General features: G+C 36.7%; 1 protein-coding gene across 2 annotated transcripts in view; it reads right to left on the reverse strand.

Moving 5' to 3' along the window:
- Positions 1 to 2,539: 2,539 nt before the first annotated feature.
- The window catches only part of PDGFB (platelet derived growth factor subunit B), a 38,028-nt gene continuing 26,623 nt past the window's right edge, over positions 2,540 to 13,944 (reverse strand). For both annotated transcript variants that reach the window (XM_081958546.1, XM_081958545.1), the window contains 3 exons: positions 8,843 to 8,978; positions 8,527 to 8,694; positions 2,540 to 5,785 (listed from right to left, as the gene is read on the reverse strand). In XM_081958546.1, coding sequence (XP_081814672.1) covers positions 8,558 to 8,694; positions 8,843 to 8,978 — 273 coding nt within the window. In that variant the 3' untranslated portion in view covers positions 2,540 to 5,785; positions 8,527 to 8,557. The remainder of the gene's footprint in view (positions 5,786 to 8,526; positions 8,695 to 8,842; positions 8,979 to 13,944) is intronic.

Consider the following 13,944-nt stretch of genomic DNA (forward strand, 5'->3'; position numbering starts at 1 on the left):
TTTAGACAGAACCTGATGAGCCAGGTAAACAAATGACTGGTTTAAGTAATAAAGCAGCCTCATATCATGACATATAACTTGAGTTCTTTTTTTGCAACAAAAGAAGAAAGGACACAGCTGGTAGTGCTACTGTAGAAAATCACTGCAAACTTCCCCATTTCATTTAATATGAGTCATTTTAGGCAATACATGTATTTGGAGGTCAGATTGCTTGAAGTACAACAGACCAAAAACAAAACAAAAAACCCACTACAAATAAACAGGTTTTGTAAAAAGAACATTATTTCCACCTTCATGTGCAAAATCAAATGTCCATTTCAAAAGATCTTATTAAAACTTCAGATTTATTTTTCAATCTCAGCCCAATAGTAAAAACCCAATGTTGGGTAAAAGAAGAGGAAATAGGATCCAGTAGTGAAGCTTTTTAGAAAAAGAATCCAGTTGCACTCGCAGAGCAGGGTCTTAACCAGTACAATACTATTAATACCTATTGATACGCTAATTGCATTGTGGCATTGGATGGCATACAGATGCCAATACATGGAACTACATCCTTTACATAGCGGAAAGAGACACAACATGGGCTTTCGAACTCAGATGAGCTGATTGTCTAGACCAGGGGTGGGTTGATGCCGGCATTACTGCCGGTTCGGTGCATGCAAAAATAAGACAGAGCATTTGTTGGTTGAGATTTGAAGTTGCCAATGGCTTCACCATTCTGACACATAGTCAAGGTCTTTTGGAAGGGTAGCAGCATTGTTGGTTTAACATTTAAGAATAGTGTACTCAAACTGATTTGGCTTCATCACATTTAAACTTAATTAAAATGTGTAATATATAATTATTCTCTAGCTATGTATTTCAGAATTTTATCTTTCGAACTCAGTGGATTTGTCCATGGCTAATTTGTTTTACAGATTTCTACACAAACAAAGAGCAACTGCAAAGGATCCTTGGTGCTCTCTGAGGTTGGTTGTTTTCTTGCAGTTCTTACATTGTCCAAACTAGGTAACATCATCAGTGCTAGACTAGGCTAGCACTGACGATGTTACCTAGTTTGGGTAATGAACTGTCTGCAAGAAAGCAACAAAGCTCAGAGAACGTCAACCAGTGGTGGGTTCCTACCTGTTTGAACTGGTTCGGCCAAACCAGTAGTAGCTTGGCGGCCTGGATCGCTGGAACCGGCAGCAACCCAGACCTGCCACACCACCAAATCGGTTCTCCCAGCGGCGCCATAGGCAGCACCATCTTGTTTTTTGGTTCTGTGCATGTGCACAGCAATTTTAGTTGTACTATGTGCGCGCATGGTACACTCCTGAGCAAACCGGCAGTAGTCTCTGCCAGGACCTACCACTGATGTCAACCCTGACGTACAAATATTCTCCTTTAAAGAGCAACCTGGTTTGGATCCAGCCTAATATTTTCAAGTGGAAACCAGTGTTATTGGTTCATTAAGTACTAAATGATGAATACATATATGTGAATACCCCTAACATGGCTACATTTCTGGAATTTTTCCAGCAAGGCATTTTGGAAATCAAAGTTATGTCATAGAGTTGTTCAAAATGATCTAATCTTCTGCATGGATAGATCCATCAGTCATACAATGATTAATTAAACCAATGGCTTGTGCATATTGAAGCATTTTTATAAGAGGTCACTATTACCATAGGTTAAATGGATACACTGTGAGCTCTGCAACATTATAATTCATGATTTGACGAAATCATCCCTACCTCACTTAGTACAGCACACTTTTCCTATGTTGGCTTCACTAACAGCAATTTCCAAATGCCACTGGTGTGATGGTGATATAACAGTTGTGTGCTCAGTTTTCCTGGAGAAGACAGAGGAGTATTTCTTATAGATTTTTTTTCCATTCAGTAAATTCAATTTGGGAATGAAGCAAATATGAAATACTGCACTTTCTGTGATATGTAAGCATTTGAAAATCAGAAACCTATGATACTAAGACCTGCATTTCCACATTCCTTTTGGCATTTATCAATGATGCAGAAAGAATTCCATCAGTTACAGAATTCCAACAGTTTTGCTGTTGGCGGTAAACATTCATTTCTGGAGATGATGGAGTGGTCCTAGTGATTTGGATGATAAAGTGTTTTCACCAGAATGACAGAAGTTGGACGGTGGAATTCTCTTTATTTCAGCTATCAGATTGCTGTTTAGCAGTACCTTGTGAGAGTATCTTCAGGGCATGATAAAAAAAAAAAAACCTCAAAATGGTGGCCACAATGGTACAATTCAAGCTCAATCTATTTCAAGACGATAGCTGTGACATGAATAAAAAGTGGATAGAACTTCAGTTGTACCATTACAACTACTATTTTGATCCTACCATTCCTTATGGACCCCCCTGCATTTTGAATGCAGAAGACTTATGAAAAAGAAAGACTAGCAATAAACAATAATGTTCAATAACTTCTAAATGTAAAATATATTTTGGCTTCTAACACTTTTCACTTTTTCTTCAACCTGCATAGTGGAATTGAATACCAATGAAACATAAAACCATTAAGACTTTGGGTTTTAAGATTTTTTAAAAACAATTTTAAATACAGTACAGAGTATAAATTAATTGTACATAAAATGAGGGATGATGAAAGACCTCTCCCACCTTACAAATAAAAGTATGCAAAAATAAAATAAAACTACCAAAAACAAATGGCCTTTGAAAACAAAGTGAAATAGGACTGAATAGCAAGTATTTTAATATCAGAAATAAACCATTGAGTATAAAGTGAGTAGACAGGAAATGCATATTTCCAAACTGTTTTGAGCAGATTTTTCATACATCTTGGTGCCATGGAATTACATTAAGAGACCACAGCTAGAGTATTAATGCTTTTCCCCCCTTAGCCAGTACAATCTGGCTAAATACAAGTAGTTTATTTATTAATGACCACAAATCTCAGTCTTATCAGGTGTTAAGAGAACCATGGATGTTTTCATATGAGAAAAACTGGGCTGAAGCAAGATGTGTCATAAAAATTTATCTAGGGCACCCAAGTATCAATAGCATCACTCAAATGAAAGTCAAGGAGAGTATTAAGCTCCATTCTCTTTGGACAACAAAATCTGAAATTGGAGGTAAAGTATGTATTCCAACTAATTTTCTATTCTGCTTCCATAGGGAGATGGATTGAAAATGGAATAAGAAAGGAAAAGGTGCATTTTGAGAATCCTTCATTAAGCATGGGAACATGACAGAAAACAGTTTTCTCTTGTTAGAGCTTTAGTTACTCCATGTCTCTGTAGTAACTGTTACTTAGTTTGCCTGATTTTAGCATCTTTCCTTTTGTCTCAGCTGGAATAAAGTAGATTGTTTTTCAATTTGCACATCATACAACATTATCAGGTGGGTGGTTGCATTTGGCTTTAACGTGTTGCACTGTAATCTATAAACCATGGCTAATAGCTCAGAGCTAGGAACAACCCCAAATATGGCTTACCCAAAAATGTAGAGTTACCACCTGAGCTGCAAAAATCTGCATTGGATAGCAGTAAAGACAAATGGTAGAACTCTGTTCTACCATTTAATGATCATCTGGAGTTTTGCAGTACCAGGACTGCTAACTCTAACCAACCATGGTTTGCATAGCTCATTTAACATGTTTTAAAGATTGCAAAAGGCCTTATTTCTTGTCTTGATGTCTCCTTACCAAGAGATTTTCACAGTTTTAGCTATTTAGACAAGATTCTCTTAACAAAGATGTTTGTATTGCTGCTGGATTCTGTCACATGTTCAGTCACTGAGGATGAAACTAGAATGTTTTCAGTTAAAACTTAAGCACGTTTTTCCATCATGAGGCGGCCAATAATATAGAAATTATGGAGTTAGACTTTAAATGCCCAAACCTTGTTCAAACTCTGCCCATCTATGACCTCAGCAATTTTCTTTTTGTCTTTCCTCTTTTATAACAACACAGTAAATGACCAGGGCTAAAAGGTAATTGAAAAGGGGATGTTACACATTCACATATCTTTTTCTTTTTTTGTTCGGTATTCTCTCAGTAAAGGTCCACAGGCAATTAAACTTCTTTCTTTTTCTTTTTCTTTCTTTCTTTTTCTTTCTTTCTTTCTTTCTTTCTTTCTTTCTTTCTTTCTTTCTTTCTTTCTTTCTTTCTTTCTTTCCTTCCTTTTTCTTTCTTCCTTCCTTTCTTCTTTTCTTTTCTTTCTTTTTGATAAAGTGAATATCTTTTGTTGTTTTTACCCCCTGATTCCTGGAAGGAAGGCTATTGTCTTGACAGAAGACTCAGTGAATTTTGCATTCAGTGACAAGGAACAACGTATTTATCGTCTTTTCAAAGAGAGTAAATCCCAAGCTGGAGGCCCAAAGAGAGATAAGTCTGCCATCTCCATCAGATATTACTAATTGGACTGGGATGGGGCCAGCAGCACTTTGTGTAATGATATTCAGCACCACTTAACTTTTATACATATCCAATACATTGTGCAGCATTGTATGGCTTTTCTAAGATTTTACACAGATTGGTTTTTATAAGATTGGAAGATATTAACCTGAGATTAGTGCTGTAAGACTTGGGGTATCCAGGATTGGGGTAGGGTCAAGATGGCAAGTGCAACTGCCATCTTTATTTTTTTTTAACTTCTGACCCTTTACCCAATCCCACTTACGCCCCTGTATAAGACTGCATCTGGGCAAAAATGACTATGCTAGATGAAAAAAATGACATACAAATGAAGGCTGATGCTATATACCTGTATTTGAACAATGATTGATTGAAACAGCTGCTATTTACCTGGAGTAGCAAGAGTTTTTGTGGTCCTAAGCAGAGACCGCTTTACCTCCACTGGCACTTGAGATCATTTATTGAGATGCTGATGCTGAGTGCCTGTATATATTACTGCCTAATCTTAAAACAACATGCTGGAACATTGCTGTGGCCCTGTTTACTAAAAAGCAATGCTTTATTCTAGCAACTACGGAGGGAGTGGCTGCAAAAATAGCCCAACAGTGGTGCTAGAAGCCCCAATTTGTCCATGAGTCGCCACTCTTACTTTCCTCGATGTAAATTTATTAGCAGAAACATCTCTAAACTCAATTGACAGGAGGAGTCAAGTCTTTCTTAACCTCACTTTCAGAAATTACTTCTTTGACCCATGAGGAAGCTTTGAATGGGGATGGGTAAGATGGACTCCCAACATAACTCCTCCCTGCCTGTTTCCAGAAAGGGTCAGGAATGGGTATTTAGTATTGATTGCTTCAGTTCCCCAAGGCATGGTATGAAAAATGAAATATACACGAAGACATTAAACGTATCAGTGAAAACACGACAGGAAAAGTCCTTAGTGCATCTGCTGTCACGGTTTGCCATACTGACTTTCTTGACATGCCCATTGCCACAGTAAACAACCTGAGTCCAGTTAAGTCCAAGATGGGGCAAGGAAAAAAAAAGGAAAAAATAACCTTGTTATATTCCTGTTTTCCTCAAACCCACCACTTCCAAAATGCATTTGAGCCACAAGTCTTGCAACATTTCAATAGCGTTTGTTGCAGCAAAAAGCATGTTGTCCATCCCCATTGCTGTCGTTTTGCTCTTTATTTCCTCTCTCCTTTTTTTCTTCTTCAAGAAGTGGATGTAATGCCACTATGAACTTAAATGGCAAACTTTGGTGAGCAAACATTCAGCGAATGAGGAATTGGGAAGCACCGTTGGCCGTCCAAAAGGGCATTGAGGCAGATGGACGGAGAGAAACTTTTGATAACCCCATGGGGGCTATACAGCAAATATATTAAATAAACCTGGAAGAAAAGGAAAGAAAAAAAAGAGGATTAGCAGTCCATTCCAGAGAATAAGTCATCTACTCATGGTGCCTAAATGAGGTTGGTTGTGGTTTTCTTATACTACTACACATTTTCATATCCAGAAGATTTCTGCCCTGACAGCTAAATTTGAGGATTGCTTCCATAAAAAACAGTCACTAGGTGGGCGGCATGTAAATTTAATAAATCCATAAAAGGTACCCATAAAATTCAGTGTAACTGTGCTGGATCAGACCACAACATTTTGTGCCCAACATTCTGCCATAATAATAGAATGGTGTGGTGGCCAAGTGGTAAAGATGCTTGCCTCCCACTTGGAAGGTTGAGAGCTCAGTCCTAGGTAGCGACAGATGTTTCCCTCGCAGGGCACAAAGAGAAAATACCTGCTGCATACTCTGTGTAGGTATCAGGAAGGGCACCTGGCCAGTAAATGCTCAACTCCATCTAGTCACCCCATCTCTATCCTGAATTAAGGGATTACTTAAGGGCCACAAAAAATAAAAATAAATTATATCATAATACCATCAGATGTCTACCAGGACATGATTGTGGGGACACTCTATAGAAATTCATACTGAATTTCACAAATAATAAAAATCCTTCAAGAACATCCTAACAATGTTGATGCCAATTTGTAGCATTCTGATTTTCCTAAATTGTCTTGTCATTTTTCCAGTTATGATTTATGACAGGATAATTTTGCTTTTTTTTAAAAAATAGCACTTTTTAAAGATAACAGTTTCATTTTGTTTGATCTTTGCAACTTTCTCATGAATTATATATGAATTTCTTGATTGGGCTGGATGGGCTTTAATAACTGGCTTCATTTCATATCACTGTCCACAAATAAAGCTTGACACAGTAATGGAAGGTTCATTCACTATAACTTTACCATTCTGAAAATATTACAAATAACATTGCACAGCATATTTGTTGAATGGCAGTAATTGAATATTGTAGAAATTTGATCATGTCAGGGGCACTGCTGGGCAATTGATTGGCTATTTCGAGTTAAATATCACAAATGGAACAAAAGTTGGCATTTTAACAGTACATCATTTTGAGTGTCTTGGGTGATTTGGTTTACTGTTGTTTCTCAGGTTGTAATTAGCTTATTTTATCTATTTCTTTTTCCTAGGACAAGCATAGGAAGCACTCATGTTTCCACTGCAATAGGCGGATGCTTGACGGGGTGAGAAGAAAGCAACCATTGAAAATGTGGACAGGCATAAGATAGTTTGCAGCTGCAAGCTGCCAGCCGGACAGGTAAGTTACAACATAAAAATGTTACTGTCAGGCCTGAGAGTTACTGTACGGGGAGTTTAGAGTATCTGTGGATGGTTGAATTAAATAGTGTTCGCCTTTATTTTGCAGAGAGGCTAGCTATGCAAAGGTGTCTTTGCAAACACATGCTACTGTGCTTCATAAACAAGTGTTGATAATATATTTAAAGTTTTGTACCTGCAAAGAGCACTAATATAAACTTGGCTTGGTTGGGCTGTTAAGCTTTCATGTGCATGCATGCTTTATATGCATGCTGTATATTTTTGTGTTGGATTCTTGAGCTTTAGTGTGTTTATTGTTGCTGTAATTTTAATAGAATTTTTGCAGTAAACATTTTTGCAGCAGCTTCTATCCTCATTTGCAAACAAACAAATCAAGGAGTTCATTTTGCTAAGGTTATATCTGGCAATGAGGCACAAAAGAAAAAAGACATGCCAAATCTACTGATTGATTTTACAAAATAGCTGGTATAAAGATTATAATCTAAATTAAATTTGCAGTAGCTAATTGCAAAGTTAAATTCACATTGTTTCCTTTAATAATTTCAAAAACATTTCAAAACTCATCTTTTTGGTTAATTTTCCTGCAACTTAGCTAGACAGAAGGCGACACAATAGATTGTCCTCATAGTCTTGTGGATCTGGGATAAGAAACACTATTGATGGGGCTTTTTCTAAATTCACAGTGTTTCTTATATTCCTATAATCAGAATATTTTATTTGTTTTAATTTTAGTTCAGCTGGAACACAGCCAACTGTTTCAACAGACTGTTTGAAATTGGACTGTTTTGTCTCAAACTCATAATAAACACATATTTTTGCACTCCCCAAATAAAATAAGGAATTTGGTCATCTGAATTCCTTCTCCGGCCAACTGTGAAAAAACAACGCTTGAGTAATTCAAATGGATTTAGTGTGAAAATAACCTTGGCTAAAGAGGCTCCCAAAATACAGCAACCAAACAGGACAGGTTCAAACTCCAATGTACAGTTAAGACTGCAGAAATAAAAATTGCAACCACCCTGCCTTCCATAGACTTGCATATTGTGTGGGTCAGAAGGAGGGCTGATTGTAGACTGTTTCAACTCCTCCCCTCAGGACGCCATTATAGGCCATTGCATGCCCAACAACTAGACAGAGGGACAGTTTCCCCCCTCATGCCATCACCCTGTTGAACACTCTGCTAATTCTTACAATGCCATCTAATGTCTATGTATACTTACCTATGTAGTATGGCTGTATTTATCCTTCTTATTATCTACTCCCCCTCTTATTGGTATTATTATTATGGCGATTATTATTATTCTATTGCTTTGCATAGGCACAGAGTGCTTCTATACTGGAGATAAATTCCTTGTGTGTCTAATCACATTTGGCCAAATAAAATTCAGTTCAGTTCAATTCAATTCAATGAGTTATTATATTTGCTGCATTTACCTGACATTTGTACTTCTGCCTGCCAGCATTTTTATGCTGGGAAAATTTCTTTCAGTGCTTTTTTATCATGTACGTGTTTGAACTTTCGATGCTTCCTCTTTTGTGACAGCAACCTGTGTGCTCTTGCCCTTGCTGGAGGAGAAGTTACAGCACTTACTGGGGTCTCACCTGCCAAAAAAAGAAAGGGTGCACAAGAAACATCAGTATAAAAGAGCTTATTGTCCCTGACAAACATATTTCTAAGGAATTCTTTCTACTTATTATTTCAGACTTCATATGTACCCAATTCTCATAAAGCATAAATTCCACTACTCACCTCTGTGCTCACGTGAATTTTCCCGACTGGGAAGCCTGGGTGATACTGACTCACATCGACATGCCAGGTGGTCTTCTAAGGCTACAATTGCTTTATTAAAGACTGGCTTCTTTTCAGCAACTTCAATCTTATTTACCTATCAAAAAGAGAGTAAGAACAAACTCTGTGATACATAGCACTGTGAATTCATCTCAATTCAGCCAACATTATTAAAGATTTTGCTTGTACATTTTAAAACGTTTTCATTGAGATAAAGCCCAGATGCAGCATGATTTATCCCAGTCAAAATAGCATCTTAGATTATTCCATTAGCATATGCTAACGAAGGACTGAAGCTAAAGTCCAAACTGGGAAAATTGAAACATTTCACTCAAACGATCAAATTCTCCTGCTTAGAATATCAAATTATTTCACTAAAACAAACTGTAAAAATGCATCATGAAAGGCAGTGCTGGCTCCTATACATTGCTGAAGGCAATTCCTCTTAACTGATCCTGTAATAACCTATATGGATCTGAAAAAGACCAAGAAGTTACTGGACTTCTCCTTGCAAGAAATTGTCATCCATTTACTTGCCTGTCACCTCCTGCCACTTGGGTCAAACTACAAGTCGCTGTCACAAGTGTAACAGCAGATTTCTTATCAGAAGACAAAGAAAGGAAAGCTCTACAGCAAACTACTCTAGCTAATGGCTGCTGTTTTTCTTAACATTTGTTCCATAGCATTGCAGGGTCTAGCTGCATTTACACTACACTTGTGTAGCTCTTACAGAAAAGCATTCAGTGCATGATACAATAAGGTTTCTTCTTTATCAGAAAGCCTGTCATATTGATTAGGGTCAAGAAGGAGTAATTGGCCCAAGTGTCATCCAGTTGGCTTCTATATTTAGGGCCTGGATCTTCCCATTCCTAGTCCAGTATTTTAACTACCATACAACAAGGGATCTCCGAACTGCCTCACATAAGGGTAAGAGAGTTAAATCTGCAGTGTGACCGTGGGCTAAAGAAATACTTTTGGAAGAGGAAGGATGCAATTCTACTGAAGTCTGTTTTAAATGTGACGTGTGGCTATTGTTTGCACAGCACTCTTAAACAAAGGCATTTTTAGTCCTATGTGCCATGGAAACCAAGTACCTAATCAATTCAAGGTCAGAAGGAGGACCACTTTAAGCCCCAAACTTGGAGTCAGTCACTATTCAAAGCATGTTTTTGGATAAGATAGTATCACACGAATTCAGAAGGCCAGAAACATCTATACCAATTCTCCAATGAAATGCGACGAAAACACACAATTCTGAAAAAGCAACATGCTGCATTATAACATTCACTGACAAGATCTGAAAGTCACAAAACATACTTTTAAAACAGTGAATGTCTGCAGCATCCAAACTGCTTGTGTGTCTAATAGGGAAGCAGCATGAATGTAATGAAGTTTTGCCAACATTCTCCTGGCATAATGGGATGGAAGAAGTGGATGGGATTCCTGTTCCTCCAGATGGCAATCCTTGAATGAGGTTGTGTGACTGACTGGTGCCCATCTAAGAATAAGGAACCACAATTGTGTCTATCTGGTTAACATGTTATGCAAGTGCAGCCATAAGGTGTGAGTATGATCTCCCCAGGAACCTAGCAGTGACCGAATATCCCCTCGGTTTAACTTTCTTAAAAAGCCAAATTCTACAATAGCACACAAATTGCTTAGTAGACACTGTTTCTGAATAAAAAAAATACAGGCCTTTCTATTTTCAAAGAAAGCATTTCAGAATCACATTCACAGAATATCCTAGGAACTCTTTGTTTTTTTCCACAACACTACCACATCCCTATCATTCCACCCAACTTCATTCTCTTCTGCTTCATAAAATTTTATGGAGAAAGGAATTTCCCACTTAGAAATGGTGTAACATTTTCCTTCCTTTGTGCATTGTTGTATGAAAAAATCCAAAGAATTTGTTCTCATACAGATGTCAAGCAAGGCATTTGTATTTTAAAAGGCTTTGTCCAGGAAGAAGCATAAAGATCCATATTGGCTAGAAACTGAACAGCACCAGAAGAGGTAATTTGCAAGATCCCTATTTACTATACATCCAGTGAAGATAACTTAGAAGAGCAACTGGGAATATGATACTTGTTAAGTGCACTAGCACAATAAAAAATCAAGCTGTTTGTTAGTATGCATGTTAGTATGTTCATTTTTGCTAGTTCTACCACTGGACTACTGGATTTTATTATTGTATTACATATTAAAGGATAATATGTTAGACTGAGTACCCTTCCTTCTTCAGAAAATTTAAAATAAAGCCATTGATTGCTGTCTTTGCAATCTTTATAAACAAAGGAGATCTTAACATGGCTTTTTAAAAACAGGCATTTATAGGTCAGATTATATATGAAATATATGACCCAAAATGATGGCAATATTTGATCCAAGCACTATGCAGGAAACAAACTCTTGAATATTATGATAAATAACTAAATCCTTATTAACCTTATACTCTGAAAATATTTATTGAATCAATTCCTGTTATATACACGACTTCCATTTCAACTTACCTAAAGTCCCAAAAGTTCAAAGTTCAACTTTCAACCAAAACTTTCCAGGGACATTAAAACAATATCCCTGAACCCATTCATCATCACAGGTATCACACCATTCTTCTTTTCCCCTCAAACTTGACAATCATATTAATTTTTATGCTCCACTTGTATTATTTGTCCATAATATGCAGCTTTCTGCTTGCTGATCATTATCTGTAGCAAACAGTTTTTCTTTTCATAACCTTTCTGCAACCTATGGTACTCTTAATGACTGCCTGCAGGCTCATAATTCAAATACAACTACCTTCTTTCCACATCATTTTCTCTGTGTTCACCTTTCACAGTGGTACAATATTTGACTTTCATAGCAGTGGGGAAAAAACCTGTTCCTATATCGGTTGACATAAAAAAAAAATCCCCTAAACCTTTATGATCTTGCCTGAGTTTGTCTTTGCTTTCCTTCTTAAGATTAATTTATTTTTCTCTTGTATACTATCCATCTTTACCTGTTCTTCACTCAAAAAATCCAGACCTATCTACCATATCCGTACTCTACCATACCTAATGCTTCCTTATGTTTTAGTCCAAATCACTATTTTCACTTTCCTGATGTTCTTCTGCTGTTGTTTAAAGAGCTCAAATTCTTCATTCAGATTCCAATTTTTACAATGTTTACTGTCATTTCTCTCAATCCCTCTAATAATATACTTGTTGTGCAAGTTTAACAAATAAGGAATTAATATACACCCATTTCCTCCACCTTTCTGAACTACTTTATTTTTCCAAATTCAGTTTTTATAATAGCTTCATTGCGAAATTTATTCAAAAGAATGGCATTCTGACATGCCTAGTAGTTTTAAAATGTCCCATTGATATGATCTACAAAAGAAAAAAAAATTCTTGCTGTAGTTAAGAAATAAATCTTTCTTAAACTTTGGACATTCTCTGACATTGGATTTCTTTAATATAGATATGTACATTTACATTTCCAAACTCTACATCTCACAAACATGTCCATTATTTATTGACTATAAACTCTTTTTTCCCTGAGACTTTAAGCAGTTCAACGGGCATTTCATTTACATCTAATGCTTTTCTGTTCGACAGTGTTCTGATGCTTTGCATCTTACATTTTCATAGAGTTGTTTCCTAAATATATTATCTCCCTACAAATATCTTTATCATCCCATAATCACATTGGTAAAGAGTTTAATTAATTTCTCAAGCAATTTTAGTCTCATTTATTTCAATTAGATCCCTTGCATAATTACTCTTGGATATTCCTATAACCTTGAATTTTTCTGAGTTCTCTTATTTTCTTAAAAGTACCACTCATCTATCTTTTCTTGTTATTTTCCTCTTTGGGTTGACATTTTTGATTGATATATATTTCCTTGTCCTTACTTGCTTGATGTTGGAAGTTTGTGATTAGTTACTGTACTTCCTTCTTGTTGCCCAAGGCTTTCATAATGTCTGCCTGTCAAGATAACTTGTTCTGGAAGCCATTCAGATTCTTGATATTTTGAGAATCTTTTTTCTATATAAATGTTTGTGACTCTTATTTCTTCCCATAATTTCTCAGTTCTTTTTGCTATAAGTTAATCATTACACTGATCTTAAGCTCTAATTGTACCAGGTCATATCCTCTTGGCATAAATGCTCTCTTTAATTTCCAAGGTTTAACTCATATATTTTACACAATAATTCATTATTGGTTCCTCAATGTGCACCTGGAAGTTCTGGCTGACTGGATTGTACTTTCCCATCTTCTGTTTCCTATACATAGCCAATCTGATTGCAGTGACATTTTTCTGATGCTGTCCAGGTGTACTGTTTCAGTTCTATTGTTTTAAACAGGTGTTGGCAAATGAACAAAGAATTATATTTGCAAAAACAATATTAACCTATCTTCTGCATAATTTTGACCATACATTGCATCATGCTTTCTTTTTGTTCTTTGAATTTTATCTTATTCTTTTGAAGGTCTCATCAAGTCCACCCAAACATGATTCTTTTGGGAAGGAGCAGTAGCTTGCAATTCTGATTCTAGACAGAATCATTGTGGACAGAGAGGACCGATGGTTTGAAAGAGAGGTCAAAGAGCCCATTTAATAAGATCGAACAGTCTCTCAACAGAAGGGGACGGATATGACAATACCTATTCCCTGTTTACAACACAGTCCTTTTAGCAACTCCAAGAAAGTCCCACACCTATTTGCACTATTCAGGTGATCCTGAGAGCACAGATAAACCTCCAAGTGGCCTCAAAAACTCTCAGAAAGAGTGCTAAAGACAAGATGACTGCAAGGAATATAAATCTTTCCATCTTCCTCCATTCAGTCAGAACCGAAGAAGCTTCTTGGATGAGAAGTGAAATATCTTCAAGGAAAAACAAAGTCCAGTTGCTTTTTGAAAAAGCTTGTTTGGGACAATCATGACCTGGATAGCTGAGAATCTCCATAGACATTTCACTAGCAACCGTCCCTGCCTGCTTCCCCATTGATTTTCTGGGGAAGCCAGCAGAGAAAATTGCAAATACTGATCACATGATTGCAGGATGCTAGG

The sequence above is a fragment of the Natrix helvetica genome (assembly GCF_964273705.1).
Source record: "Natrix helvetica genome assembly, chromosome: 6".
NCBI classification, from domain to species: domain Eukaryota; kingdom Metazoa; phylum Chordata; class Lepidosauria; order Squamata; family Natricidae; genus Natrix; species Natrix helvetica.